Source organism: Callithrix jacchus, chromosome 5, assembly GCF_049354715.1.
Source record: "Callithrix jacchus isolate 240 chromosome 5, calJac240_pri, whole genome shotgun sequence".
Lineage (NCBI taxonomy): Eukaryota > Metazoa > Chordata > Mammalia > Primates > Cebidae > Callithrix > Callithrix jacchus.
In genome coordinates this window covers 11,402,667-11,418,501 of record NC_133506.1, presented here as the reverse complement: position 1 = coordinate 11,418,501, position 15,835 = coordinate 11,402,667, and the positions used below count along the sequence as shown (strand labels likewise).

General features: G+C 46.6%; 1 protein-coding gene across 3 annotated transcripts in view; it reads right to left on the bottom strand.

The window, feature by feature from the left end:
- Window positions 1-8,438, bottom strand: part of PANK2 (pantothenate kinase 2) — a 35,696-nt gene extending 27,258 nt beyond the window's left edge. For 2 of the 3 annotated variants that reach the window (XM_035298289.3, XM_035298290.3), the window contains exon 1: window positions 7,449-7,790. In XM_035298289.3, coding sequence (XP_035154180.1) covers window positions 7,449-7,707 — 259 coding nt within the window. In that variant the 5' untranslated portion in view covers window positions 7,708-7,790. Of the gene's footprint in view, window positions 1-7,448; window positions 7,791-8,276 lie in introns of those variants that run through there. The other variant, XM_078371310.1, reaches the window with a different exon arrangement.
- Window positions 8,439-15,835: the final 7,397 nt, after the last annotated feature.

The window sequence follows — 15,835 nt, the reverse complement described above, 5'->3', positions numbered from 1 at the left end:
AGGAGGTGGAGGTTGCAGTGAGCCGAGATCGCGCCATTGCATTCCAGCCTAGGTAACAAGAGCGAAACTCCATCTCAAAAAAAAAAAAAAAAGACCACATATTGTAAAATCAGCAGATTCAAAAACAAATTCTACATTCAGGAAATATAAACACACGAAATGTAATAGACTACTAAAAAACTGAGATGGCTTTCACTTTTAGAAAGCAAACTTTAAGCCACAATTTAGAAAAGGAAGTTTTTATATCCTAGTCAGCCTAACTTGAACCGTGCCTGAAGATAAAGAAACCCCAAATTATGAACCTGAGAAAAGCTCACAATGCTACAAACTTAAGTCCAAAAAACATCACTGCTCTGTTAATTAAAATAGCCATTCTTTTCATTGGCTGATAAGATGCCCTACAATAGCCTAGTCTATCTTCTTCCTTTTTTTTGACGTTTTAAGCACACACAAAAAAAATGGAGACAGGGTCTCCCTCTGTTGCCTAGGCTCAAGTGCAGTGGCATGATCATAGCTTAGTGCAACCCCAAATCTTCTGGGCTCAAGCAATCCTTCTGTCTCAGCCTCCCAAGTAGCTGGGACTATAACCATGTGCCACTACACCCAGCTAATTTGTTTTTTATTATTTATTTATTTATTTGAGATGGAGTCTCACCCTGTCACCCAAGGCTGGAGTGCAGTGGCACAATCTCGGCTCACTGCAAATTTCACCTCCTGGGTTTAAGTGATTCTCCTGCTTCAACCTCCCGAGTAGCTGAGACTACAGGTGTGCACTACCATATCCAGCTAATTTTTGCATTTGTAGTAGAGACAGGGTTTCACCAGGTTGGCCAGACTGGTCTCAAACTCCTGACCTCAAGGGATCTGCTACCTCTGCCTCCCAAAATGCTAGGATTACATGTGTGAGCCACCGCACTTGGCCTTTTTATTTTTGTAGAGACAAGGTCTGGCTATGTTGCCAAAGCTGGTCTTGGAACTCCTGGCCTGAAGTGATCTTCCCGCCTCAGCCTCCTACAGTGCTAGGATTACAGGAATGAGCCTGCAAACCCAGCCAGCAAAATATTTTTAACAATACATATCTCTTCTTGCTATGGTCTCCCCATATAGAAGGCAGAGACACCAACACTGAACAACCATATTATCCAAATGCATGATTCTTATACACGGCCCTTCAAGTAATGTATTGTACCATTTTACACAGCTGCATAACTTGACTATTTTTAGTCCTTGCTTATTGCCTAGTATTTGTTATATATCTAAGAAGAGGGGCCATATTTACTTTCATCCATTTAAAGTTGATAAATCGGCCAGGTATGGTGGCTCACACATGTAATCCAGCTACTCAGGAACTGTAGTCCTGTAGTCCCAGCTACTCAGCAGGCTGAGGCAGGAGAATCACTTGAACCCAGGAGACGAGGTTGCAGTGAGCTGAAATCCTGCCACTGCACTCCAGCCTGGGGGACAGAGTGGAACTCCGTCTCAAAAAATAAATAAATAAAAATAAAGCTGATAAATCAATAGGTTAAAAATCTAACATAACTGTTGGATGTATGGAACTGGTGCTGGAGCCCTGTTAGACTGCCTTTATTAGGCTCAGCATTTCAGCTTCAGTTAGGGCATTAGGAGCTCAGGAAAAATGTTAAGATTGCTATAGATTTGTGGCCCATTTGGAGACGCAAGATGGAGAAGATTTTTTTTTTTTGGACACGGAGTTTTGCTTGTTGGCCAGGCTGAAGTTCAGTGGCACAATCTTGGCTCACTGCAACCTCCACCTCCCGGGTTCCAGTGACTCTCCTTCCTTAGCCTCCCAAGTAGCTGGGATTACAGGCATGTGCTGCCACACCCAGCTAATTTTTTGTATTTAGTAGAGATACGGTTTCACCATGTTGGTCAGGCTGACCTCAAACGCTTGAACTCAGGTGAACCACCTGGCTCAGCCTCCCAAAGTGCTGTGATTACAGACATGAGGCACCATGCCCGGCCGAAATGGTTTTTAATCTATTGATTTATCAGCTTTCCTAATTCCCTAACTGAAACTGACATGCTGAGCCTAATAAAGGCAGTCTAACAGGGCCCCAGCACCAGTACCATACATCCAACATCGATGCTCCTCCGAAAGCCAAGAAAAAGCGATCCATTTTCGGCTGGGCGCAGTGGCTCACGCCTATAATCCCAGCACTTTGGGAAGCTGAGGCAGGCGGATCACCTGAGGTCGGGTGTTCCAGACCAGCCTGACCAACATGGAGAAACTCCGTCTCTAATAAAAACACAAAATTAGCCAGGTGTGGTGGCTCATGCCTGTAATCCCAGCTACTCAGGAGGCTGAGGCAGGAGAATCATTTGAACTGGGAGACAGGTTGCAGTGAGTCAAGATCATGCCATTGCACTCCAGCCTAGGGAACAGTGAAACTCCATCTCAAAAAAAAAGTAATCCATTTTCCAGGCTAGTGTTGTCAAGTTACAAACAAAAGCTTTATTATGAAGGTTAAGTATAGTCCACGATTTGTATGAGTCCAAAATCAGTTAAGTCCCAAAGGTCTCCCTGGCGTGCTATAACATGCCTTGCGAGCCATCTTCAAAGAACCAGTTGGTCTTCCGCACTATTGTGGAGCACTCTAATCAGTTTCCACACCTTCTGCACATATGCTGAATACCTGGAGCCCTTGATAAAAATGTATGTTCTCTTGTTAAGTGTTGACATTTGCCAAAATTATACATTTTGCTCTATTTAGTTAGGCCTCAATAAAATTTAAAACGCAATTTTAGACCCATTTGCAGACCTATAGCATGCAATGGTAGGCTGGAGTGGGTGGAGAGAAACAAGTTTTAAAAACTTGAGAACCGGCCAGGCGCGGTGGCTCACGCCTGTAATCCCAGCACTTTGGGAGGCCGAGGTGGATGGATCACGAGGTCAAGAGATCGAGACCATCCTGGTCAACATGGTGAAACCCCATCTCTACTAAAAATACAAAAAAATTAGCTGGGCACGGTGGCGTGTGTCTGTAATCCCAGCTACTCAGGAGGCTGAGGCAGGAGAATTGCCTGAACCCAGGAGGCGGAGGTTGCGGTGAGCCAAGATTGCGCCATTGCACTCCAGCTTGGGTAACAAGAGTGAAACTGTGTCTCAAAAAAAAAAAAACTTGAGAACCGGCCGGGCACGGTGGCTCATGCCTGTAATCCTAGCACTTTGGGAGGCCAAGTGGGGTGGATCACCAGAGGTCAGGAGTTCAAGACCAGCCTGGCCATCATGGTGAAACCCCATCTTTAAAAAAATAAAATAAAAACTTGAGAATCACAGCTCTGGATTACATCACACATACCTCCCCCACCCCCAAATGTGGACCAAGAACACTGGGTCTGAAGTCAGACACCAAGAATCAAAACCCAACTCCATCACTAACTCACTATATGGCCTTGAACAAAAGCACAATTTCCTTGAGCCTGTTTCCTCACCTGGAAATTGGGGATAAAAAACACCTACCTCACAGGATAACTATGAGACTTAACTAAGATGATTATAAAATACTTGGCATAGTATCTAAAACAAGCACTGAGAAAATGGTAGCTATGTTACCATCATTAGCATCTTGATTTCCATCATTTTAAAATCAATCTTTATTTGGTATTTCTCTCAGCCCTTCAAGACATACCTCAACCTGATGCAAATCTTTTAAAGAACTTACATATACACATGCCTAGCCTCATCTCTAGGGATTCTGATGCAGTTAAGTCTGGGATGGGAGCAGGTTTGGGAACCACACTGCTCTACGAAATGTGTGAGAAAACATAACTATAACCAGGACTACAAGAATGCCTAAGATAACCTGAATAGCTCCTTCAAGTTCCTTTTTTTTTTTTTTTTTTTTTTTTTTGAGACAGAGTCTCGCTCTGTTGCCAGGCACCAGGCTGGAGTACAGTGGCGCGATCTCGACTCACTGCTCACTGCAACCTCCGCCTCCTGGGTTCAAGCAATTCTCCTGCCTCAGCCTCCCAGGTAGCTGGGACTATAGGCGCACGCCATCATACCCAGCTAATTTTTTTTTTCTATTTTTAGTAGAGACGGGGTTTCACCATGTTGGCCAGGATGGTCTTGATCTCTTGACCTCATGATCCACACCCGCTTTTGGCCTCCCAAAGTGCTGAGATTACAGGCTTGAGCCACCAAGCCCGGCCTCTTTTTTTTTTTTTTTCTTGAGACAGAGTTCTCACTTTGTCAGCAGGCTGCAATACAGTGGTATGATCTCAGCTCAGTGCAACCTCCTCCTTCCCAGGTACAATCGATTCTCCCATCTCAGCCTCCTGAGTAGCGGGGATTACAGGTGTACACCACCATGCCCAGCTAATTTTGCTATTTTTAGTAAAGACGGGGTTTCACCATGTTGGCCAGGCTGGTCTCTGGTCTCGAACTCCTGACCTCAGGTGATCCACCCACCTTGCCCTACCAAAGTGCTGCAATTACAGGCGTGAGCCACTGTGCCCAACCTGCTTCTCCATCTAACAGGGCACCCCTGGATGGTACAGAAGGAACAAATGGAAGGAAAATCAGTATCTGGTTTATTCCTTTAGCAGGTCTCATTACCCAAGAGATGGGCTTTCATGATTCATCAGCCAGAGAAGGCAATGAAGGGAATCACAACAAACATCAGACACCAAAACAAAATATAAAGCCTATCACATGAATATGTGTCTACTTAGTTCCCTAAAAGAAGCTACAAAACTACCTTAATATAATTCTCCCTTGCCGGGTGCGGTGGCTCAAGCCTGTAATCCCAGCACTTTGGGAGGCCGAGGCGGGTGGATCACGAGGTCAAGAGATCGAGACCATCCTGGTCAACATGGTGAAACCCCGTCTCTACTAAAAATACAAAAAAATTAGCTGGGCATGGTGGCACATCCCTGTAATCCCAGCTACTCAGGAGGCTGAGGCAGGAGAATTGCCTGAACCCAGGAGGCGGAGGCTGCAGTGAGCCGAGATCGCACCATTGCACTCCAGCCTGGGAAACAAGAGCGAAACTCCATCTCAAAAAAAAATATATATATATGTATATATATATAAAATTCTCCTCACACAGTGTAAACCAGTTTTTCGGAGTGTGGTCTTTGAGTCACCTATATCTAAACATGAGGAGCTTAACTGGGCCCACCAAATCTGCAGTTTTACCAGGTCATTCTCATGCTCAGTATTTGGAAGTACTTCCCACAGTAGCTAAAAATTTTCGCCTCAAGTAAGTGAATCTTAAACACAAAAGATCAAACTTATGCTTGATCTTAAAAGGAAGAAACAATAGAACATAAATAATTCAGTAAAACACAGTAGTCCACAACAAAAGCTATGAAGCTAGAAATCCTGAGTTTACATTTCTATTTCACAACGCACTAGCCATTTGACACTGGGCAAATGTGACCCAGTTTTCTCATCTGTATAATAGAATACTACCACCTACCTCAGAACCATGAGGCTAACAAGTTACCAAAGCTCTTAGAAGGCTGCCAAGCCAGGCACGACTCACATCTATACTCTCGGCACTTTGGGAGACGGAGGTGGGAAGATCGCTTGAGACCAGGAGGAGTTCAAGACCAGCCTGGGCAACATAATGAAATCCCATCTCTATTAAAAAAAAATTTTAAATAAAAAATCAGCCTGGCATAGTGGCATCTGCCTTTAGTCCCAGCTATGCAGGAGGGTGAAGCAGGAGGATGGCTTGAGCCCAGAAGGTTAAGGCCACAATGAGCCATGATCATGCCACTGCACTCTAGCCTGGGCAACAGAACAAGACGCTGTCTCAAACTAAAAAAAAAAAAAAAAAAAAACCCTTGTGGCTAATGGCTGTGATTCTTATTTGCTGAATCTTTGGAATTTACATCCATTTCCAATGATATAATACAAACCCATGAAGTCTCATATTTTGCATTGCTTCAAACTCAGGTTCTTCTCAAGTAAAACAAAACTAGGTGGCCGGGCGCGGTGACTCACGACTATAATCCCAGCACTTTGGGAGGCCGAGGCGGGTGGATCACGAGGTCAAGAGATCGAGACCATCCTGGTCAACAAGGTGAAACCCCGTCTCTACTAAAAATACAAAAATTAGCTGGGCAAGGTGGTGCGTGCCTGTAGTCCCAGCTACTCGGGAGGCTGAGGCAGGAGAATTGCCTGAACCCAGAAGGCGGAGGTTGCGGTGAGCCGACATCTTGCCACTGCACTCCAGTCTGGGTAACAACAGCGAAACTCCGTCTCAAAAAAACAAAACAAAACTGGGTGACTGACTCTGAAAGCGGCACAGGTTAAGAATCTGTTTTCCAGATCTGTTGCAAGAAGATGGAAAAAGACAAAAGAATTGAAAACTCCCAAACTCTTCACAGCAAAATATAACTGCGTTTAATCATCCGTATCAGAGAAAATTCAGAAAAGCAATTGGGTGATTGGGCAAAGGTACAAGACTATCCAATAAAGAACTCACACACATCTTGCCATTTTCCCTCCCTCTCACAATTTGCATTTACACAAGTCAATTTCCTGAAATAGGAATCTGGCAACATCCACCAAAAAGTCCAACCATATGTAAAATGGCATCGCACTGTAAAGCTCATATTACAGTATCAGGACAATTGATACTTTTAACAGCAGCAATGGCTGCCAGGCAGCGGTCCTGAATTGAAGACCTGTAAAAGGGAGAAAATAATACAACACAGAAAAAGAAACCTGATAATAAAATGGAGAAACCGATTCTCTGGGAAGAGCATACACAAATCCCAAGGCAAAATTCAGAAAGATGTTGTTTTCCCTCAAAACAAAGAGCCTTAATGCCCAAAATGCCAGAGTTCTGAATCGTGAGTACCCGAAAACAGCAATAAGGATAACGGGGAGGATATGTGGGTGAGAGATGACCTGGATTCTCATGGGAAGAACAGCAGACAAAGCTTAGAGGTACACGGAATACAGTTTTAGGCCTGGTGCAACTCAGGGGGCAGCTAACCATTTTCCAGTAAGCCCGAAATTGAGGAATAAAAGGGACTTAAAGTATTAGAGAGCAGCTCTTTGGCAACCCACGGAAAACAGACATTGGGGATTCAAAGGATTTGGGGGGAGGGGAGGTGGATATGAGTCAAAAGCAGCCTTCTCGAAGACAAAATCATGTGATCGTGGGGAAAAGAATGCCCGAGGACCTAAGACAAGGGAGCACAGGTCCTGGGAAAAAGCCCACCACTTCAACAAGCCGGAAGCGTAGACCAATGAGCGCGGGGGGGGGGTGTCCCCCAAAGGTGCTGTTTTCGGGGCACCCGAGGCCTCTAAGTCGGGTGTCAAGCCAAGCACCAACAAGGGACCACCGTGCGGGGACAGTGTCCGCGCGCGGGAAAAACTGCAGCCAGGCCGGAAAGGGGTAGGGCAGGGCGGGGCGGGCCGGATGGGGGGCAGGGAGGGCCTGGAGGGCGCCCCACGGGACACTTACGCGGCCGCTTTTTCTTCAGGCTTTCGACGCGCTGACGGGTGACCGCGGTGGGGCCGCTGTAGGAGCCCAGTCGGTCCCGCCTCGCGCCCTCCGCCGAGGCCCCGACCGCGGGCACCGACGCGCTGCTAGCCCGGCGCCGCAGTGGCTCCCGCCGCCGCCCTTCGGGGCCCCCGGCCGCCTGCTCCCCAGCCGACGAGGTGGAGGTGGCGGAGGCCCTGCCGTGGCGCTCCATGGGCGCGCCGAGCCGGCCCGCTCCCATCCGCAGCAGCCACCGCTGCCGCCCGAGCCAGCCCCCCAGCGTCGGACTCCTCCTTGCCTTCTCCACGGTAGTCCAGCCAGAGCAGAGGCGCGCCCTCGGCCGGCCGCCTCTTCCGTTGCGCCAACGCGCAGGAAGCCAATCCGACGAGGCTGGAGGCGGCCCGAAGGCCTCGCGTCCAATCGGCTCCCTAACTAGATGAGGATTGACCGTATCCCTGTCCAATCAGAGGCTCCCGTGACTGGGCGGGAGAAGCTGTTGGAGGAGGGGATCCGGGTTCCGCGGAGGAGTAGAAGGCGGTATAGCCGAAAAGAGAGTGATGGCGGCGCCGCCCAATGGACACGTGGGTGGAAGGGCCCGCGCCTCCTCATCCACCCCCTCCATCAGCACCCCCCCTTCCCCGGTCCATGGGTCTGCCCCCCGGGCCGCGGAACTCTCCTGGGGCGACCCCGAGTCCCACCCCGCTGCTCCGTGCAGTCCTCGTAGCTCGAGCCCTCCTCAAGCTCAGTAGTGCTTCCGCAGCGCCTGGCCGCCGGTCGTCGGCAGACCAAAGGGCTTGAATCGCGGCTGACCTTAGCCTTTGTCCGTCGGCCTTGTTCCTCAGCTGCCGTCGAGGCCTCCAGCCCCTCCCCCAGCATGTTTGGGCTTAGCCTCCTCCTTTCCGCCTGCGTTGGATGGAGACGTTCCCGGTACCAGAAGGAATGAAAGGACTGGGGCTGGTCTCCATGGCAACTGATAGAAAGGTGGGTTATAAATCCTTCGCCACCCTCCTGTGGCGAAGGAGGGGAAGTGGGAGCCGGCAAGTAGAGTTGGCCTTTTGCAGGAGCGTCTGGAGACCCTTTCTGAGTGATAAACTGGGGACATAGAAGGATTTGACTGCCGCTGTGAAGCCTGGATTTTTTTTTTTTTTTTTTACATCGTCTGCCCTTCTCTTTTGGAGAGAAAACTTGGTCACCTCCAGGCCTGAGACCCTGACCTTTCCAAGCATCCCCACTACCAAAGGCTGCCCAAGCCCGGAAGGATCCCACCCTGTTCTGTACTCCCGGGTGACTTCCTCACTCCTTGGAGTTTAACTGGACTGTGGGCCAATTAAAAGTGCCTCCCTATTAGCCGGTAGTGGTGGCACATGCCTGTAATGCCAACTACTTGGGAGGCTGAGGCAGGAGAATCTCTTGAACGCAGGAGGTGGAGGTTGCAGTAAAAAGGAGGGCTCTGTGGGGAGACTGTAATGCCCCTCGGGCAGTGACCCTTATTTTCTTCTCTCCCGTATGATTGGTTGTACCAGGCTGAACAAAAAGGTTGAGCTTTACTTGTGCTTGTTGAAAAGAATTCACATGCCTACTCCAGGTTAGCTCCCCTCACTGTGGGACTAGCTCTGAAAATTCCAGCACCTGCAGGAAGCCAACCCAGATGGATCTCAAGAACGAAGAACAGTTGTAGCTACTCTTCTAAATCTCAGTGCCTGACATTGCCTCTCTTTCTGCCTTCTCTCCCCACCCCCCAAAAAATGTGATACTCCTTGACCTGAAGGAGCTTCCATCCAAGTCTGTGAGTGCTCATCATTTCTGAAGAATCAAAGTATCATCTTCATCATCCCTTGGCTTGCAAGATGAACTCCAACATCAAAACACTTGAAACAGTAGTATTTTTACAATTTACCCACTGCCTTTACATCTCACTTAGTCCTTCCAGTAACATTTGGATGATGAGGCAACTTATCCAGAAGCACAAAGCCTAAAGAATGACAGAGCCTGGACTCCTAAGAAATTCAGCTACTGCCAACCTTAATATAATCAAAAGAAGGCACAGCAGAAGTTGGAGAGCAGCCTGGGCAACGGAGAGAAACCCCCACTTCTACAAAAAAATTAAAAAGTTAGTCCAGGCACAGTGGCTGACACCTGTGATCCCAGCACTTTGGAAGGCTGAAGCGGGCGGATCACTGGAAGTCAGGAGTTTGAGACTAGCCTGGCCAACATGGTGAAACTCTGTCTCTACTAAAAATACAAAAATTAGCTGGGTGTGGTGGCACACACCTGTAATCCCAGTTACTCTGGAGGCTGAGGCAGTAGAATAGCTTGAACTCGGGAGTCAGAGGTTGCAGTGAGCCAAGATTGCTCTGCACTCCAGCCTGGGCAACAGAGCGAAACTCAACCTCAAAAAAATAATTAAAAAAAATTTTTAATTAAAAAATTAGCTGGGAAGGCCGGGTGCGGTGGCTCAAGCCTGTAATCCCAGCACTTTGGGAGGCTGAGGCGGGTAGATCACGAGGTCCAGAGATCGAGACCATCCAGGTCAACATGGTGAAAACCCGTCTCTACTAAAAATACAAAAATTAGCTGGGCGTGGTGGCGCGTGCCTATAATCCCAGCTACTCAGGAGACTGAGGCAGGAGAATTGCCTGAACCTGGGAGGCGGAGGTTGCGGTGAGCCGAGATCGCGCCATTGCACTCCAGTCTGGGTAACGAGTGAAACTCCGTCTCAAAAAAAAAAAAAGTAGCTGGGTATGGTGGTGTACACCTGTGGTTCCAGCTACTGGAGAGACTGAGGCAGGAGGCTCCCATGAGCCCAAGAGGTTGAGGTCATAGTGAACCATGAGCATTCCAGCCTGTGTGACAGAGTGAGACTGTCAAAAAAGCATAGGTTCAGTGAAACTCCAATAAATTACTGAAACGTTTTTTTCTCTTAAGTACATATATGAGTCTTCACTCTCCAGTATATTTGTGAACTGGATGCAAGTCTGTGGCTGTTATTAAAGTAATCTAAAATAACAGGTAAAGCACGTACTAAGGGCAACTAGGCAGGGTGTTTATAATCCTAAATCAAAAATGCAAACGGAGCCAATTGTCGTGGCTCATGCTTATAATCCCAACACTCTGGGAGGCTTAGGTAGGCGGATCACTTGAGGTCATCAGTTTGAGACCAGCCTGGTCAACATGATGAAATCCCATCTCTACTAAAAATATAAAAGTTAGCCGGGCATAGTGGTAGGCACCTGTAATCCCAATTACTCGGGAGGCTGAGGCAGGAGAATTACTTGAACCCAGGAGGCAGAGGCTGCAGTGAGCCAAAATGGCACCACTGTACTCCAGCCTGGGTGACAGAGCCAGATTCCCTCTAGAAAAAAAAAAAAAAAAACAAAACGAAAATAGGCTGGGTCTGCTGACTCATTCCTGTAATCCCAGCACTTTGGGAGGCCAAGGCAAGAGGTTCACTTCAGGCCAGGAATTCAAGATCAGCAACATAGCAAGACTCCATCTCTACAAAAAAAATTTTTTAATACTAGCCAGGTGTACAGCAGGGTGCAGTGGCTCACAGTGTAATACCAGCACTTGGGGAGGCTGAGGTGGGCAAATCACGAGGTCAAGAGATCCAGGCCATCCTGGCTAACATGGTGAAACCCCATCTCTACTAAAAAATATAAAACTTAGCTGGGCATGGTAGTGCGTGCCTGTAGTCCCAGCTATTCAGGAAGCTGAGGCAGGAGAATCGTTTGAACCTGGGAGGCAGGGGTTGCAGTGAGCCAGGATCACACCACTGCACTCCAGCCTGGCAACAGAGACTCTATCTCAAAAATATATATATATATATTAGCCAGCTGTGGTGGTGTGCACCTGTAATCCTAGTTAGGAGGCTGAGCCTAGAAGTTTGAGGGTACAGTGAGCTATAATCTCACCTTTACACTCCAGTTGGGCTATAGAACAAGACCATCTCCAAGAAAATAAATTGAGCAAACCAGACAAGAAAATACATACTCTGTAATTCTATTTATGTTAAGTTCCACATTAAAATAAGCTGTGGGGAGGGAGGATGATGCTTACTTTTGGGAAAGGGGGAGAGAAAATGAAGACAGCCGGGTGCAGTGGGTCATGTTTGTAATCCCAGCACTGTGGGAGGCTGAGGCAAGCAGATCACTTGAGGCCAGGAGTTCAAAACCAGCCTGGACAACATGGTGAAACCCCATCTCTACTAAAAATACAAAAATTAGGCCAGGCACAATGGCTCACGCCTGTAATCCCAACACTGGGAGACCAAGGCAGGTGGATCACCTGTGGTTAAGAGTTAAAGACCAGCCTGACCAACATGGAAGAAACCCCATCTCTAAAAAAAATAAGAATGAAGATGACCAGATAGGCTTCTAAAACGCTATTGATAATTCTGTTTCTTTGATCTGGGTTGAGGTCACATGTGTGTGTTGACTTTGTAATATGTTATCAAGATGTTTTGTGCACTTTTCTGGGTATTATACTTAAAACTTTTTTTTTTTTCCCAGACAGAGTCTTGCTCTGTCACCCAGGCTGGAGTGCAGCAGCGCAATCTCGGCTCACTGCAAGGATCTCTGCCTCCCAGGTTCAAACATTTCTGCCTCAGCCTCCCAAGTAGCTGGGATTACAGGTGCCTGCTACCACACCCAGCTAATTTTTGTATTTTTAGTAGAGACGGGGTTTCACTGTGTTGGCCAGGCTGGTCTCAAATTCCTGACCTTGTGAACTACCTGCCTCAGCCTCCCAAAGTGCTGGGTTTACAGGTGTGAGCCACTTCGCCTGGCCAAACATTTATTTTTTTAAAAATTGAAATATTGCTGGCCGGGCGTAGTGGCTCACGCCAGTAATCCAAGCGCTTTGGAGGCCAAGGCAGGCGGATCACCTGAGGTCGGGAGTTCAAGACCAGCCTGACCAACATGGTGAAACCCTGTCTTTTTTTTTTTTTTTTTTCCACCCACCTTGGCCTCCCAAAGTGCTAGGATTACAGGCATGAGCCACCGCACCCAGCCAGACACAGAGGCTAAAAGACCAAGTACTTTCTCTTGTCATTGTGCTTCATCAGTGCCAGGGACATGAATGGTGTAGATCAGGCCTCTTTCAAACACAAGGCCTTTTTTCTAGAGTGTAATGATTTGAGGACTTGGGAAGACCTTACCTACTTAACTGTGTCTCTCAAAGGACAAAGGTATGAGATGGGGGCGGGGGTGGGGGAAGGACAAAGCTATGAAGAACATAAAGTTCTTAAACCCCTTGACACTCTTCCAAGGCCTGGCCTGTATCCCAGAGTTCACTGCTTAAAAGAGGCAGAGATGTGTGTTATATGCACACATACATACACACAGTATAGCTGGCATTGTGGTGACCTCGATGGAACTCATCGGCAATATGAGAGCATTGACTGCTTTCGCAAATAAAGTCTCCACTTGTCTCAGAAAACAGAAAAAATTCAAGATGAAATACAATGAATTAAGGACAAGTCAGTTTCCTAAATATGGAAGATCCTATCCCTTCCCAAGTATTGAAAGAGATGAAAATTTTCACCTGTGATGAGAGCTGTCCCTGGCACCATCTGAGTGGAACGCTCATTGGACCAGCCATGCAGCTGTCTGAACCGGCTGAAGCCCTGTCCCTTACTCCTCAGGCACCTGACGCTTAACTTGCCTCCTGGGAAATAATTAGCAAGCCTTTACTTGGAACAATTATTAATCATGTTCTTTAGTAATTACTGACATTTGTATTTTAAGCTGTATACCAATGTTCATATTTGACGCTGATTTTCTAACCATTAGAGATATTTAATTAAAACTTGTAAATGAAAGAAAAAAAGAAAATTTTCCCTTAGTTTTCAAGCTCAAGGTCTATCTTATCTTTGACTAAATAGCCCTGATTTGTATACTTTTAACTTCCTGGTAACTACTAATAGTCTAGTGCTTTTATTTATTTTTATTTATTTTATTTGTTTTTTTGAGACAGTATCTCTGTCTCCCAGGCTGGAGTGCAATGGCATGATCTTGGCTCACTGCAACCTCTGTCTACTGGGTTCAAACGATTCTCCTGCTTTAGCCTCCTGAGTAGCTGGGATTACAGGCGCACACCACCAGGCCCAGCTAATTTCTGTACTTTTAGAAACAGGGTTTCACCATGTTGGCCAGGCTGATCTAAACTTCTGATCTCAGGTGATCCACCTGCCTCGGCCGCCCAAAGTGCTGGGATTACAGGGACGAGCCACCATCCCCAGCCTATTTTTTTTTTAAGAAACAATCTCGGGGCCAGGTGTAGTGGCCCTTGCTTGTAATCCCAGCACTTTGGAACACCAAGGCAGTTGGATCACATGAGTCCAAGAGTTAGAGACCAGCCTGGGCAATGTGGCAAAACCCCATCTACAAAAATTAGGCATGGTGGCACATGCCAGCTACTCAGGAGGTTGAGGTGGGAGGATCATCTGAACCAGGGAGGAGGAGGTTGCAGTGAACCAAGATTGCACCACTGCACTCTAGCCTGGGCCACAGAGGGAGACCCTGTCTTGATATAAAAAAAAAAGATCTCACTCTCACCCAGGCTGGAGTGCAGTGGCATGATCATAGCTCATGGCAGGCAGCCTCAAACTCCTGGACTCAAGAGAACTCGTGGCTTCACCTTCCCAAGTAGCTGAGACGACAGGCATGAGTCAGCACATCCAACTCAAGTCTAGTGCTTTAATAGCTGTTACTCAGAAAAGCAAACAGGTTTGAGAAATACGGTAAAGTTAAGTACTACTTTTAACACACTAATGGGCATAATGAGTCTCCAGGAAGAGCCAGGGTATGTAACTATCTTCTAAATGTAGTTGACCATGGAACCCTTTTTTCACAGAAGGGCTTATTCCTCAGAACACAGAAATTCTTCTAGCATAAAATCACTTGCAACTCTGTTATACTGAAGGCAATGAAGATCTGCTTTTTCTTTCTACTTTGAAAGCTTGATTGCCAGTATTATTTTCACTCCCAAATAAACCTATTTATAAAAGCATCTCTCTCCCAAAAATAAGTGTCTTCGTTTCTCTTAAACAGTTCCACTTTCCCACTTTCCTTAGTTCTCCTAATGATACTGCCATTTCTGTGGCTGAGTAACTTGATTCTTCTCCCTCATTTGCCCCTTTCCTTGAATCGAGCACTGTTCAAGAGAAACATAATGCAAACCACATGTGTAACTTAAAATTTTCCAGCAGCCACATTTTAAAAAGTAAAAACAAGTTGATTTTAACATTATATTGTATTTAACCCAATATAGCCGAAATATTCTCATTTCTACATGAGGCACTAGTCACATTTCAAGTAGTCAATAAATAGCCACATATGTCTAATGGCTACCACAAACAAAAAGCTCTAATTAGTAATTTATTTCAATGGCCCCCTAAATGTTCTGCCTCTAGTCTCTCTATTCTCCAGGATCACAACTCCCAGGGTAATCTTATTAAAGCATTATTCTGTTTATAGTCTCACCTGTTTTAAAAGATTTTGATGGCTTCTTTGCCTACAGAATGAAGTTCAAATAACTTGACATCCAAGGAACTCCACCATTTGGTATCTACCTACTTTTTCTCATTACTTTATTGTGCTTGTATAACTTCAAACAAATCTCACAATTCTCTAGATAAGCCTTATTCTCACCCAGCTCTAGGCTTTGGCTCATCCTTCATCTCTACATCTCTACATAAAATTCCTTCTTGCCACATTTCTGCTTATCAAAATCCAATCCAGGGCCAGGTGCAGTGGCTCAAGCCTGTAATCCCAGCACTTTGGGAGGCCGAGGCAGGTGGTTCTCGACGTCAAGAGATCGAGACCATCCTGGTCAACAAGGTGAAACCCCATCTCTACTAAAAGTACAAAAAATTAGCTGGGCATGGTGGCGCATGCCTGTAGTCCCAGCTACCCAGGAGGCTGAGACAGGAGAATTGCCTGAACCCAGGAGGCAGAGGTTTCGGTGAGCCGAGATCGCGCCATTGCACTCCAGCCTGGGTAACAAGAGCGAAACTCCGTCTCAAAAAAAAAAAGATTCTTGGTGTAGACGCTGTATAATCCCAGCTAGATATGAGAGCTAACAGTTTAAGACTTTGCATCTTTACATCCCCCAGTGCCTTTCAGAGTGTGAGTTCACACATGTGCACACACATAATGTGCTAAGGAATGATTACAGTGATAATACCAAGTTTAGGGTCCCTTAAAATACCTACATCTTTATAGTGGACATGTTTGACCTCTACCCAACTCACAGCTATTCCTCCTACTCCTAAAGTTCCTAAAACAGGCCCCAACAGCCATGTTTGTATCTCATAACTCTACCACCTTGGAATAGAGACTTACTTCTCAAAGTGTAATGCCACATTCCTC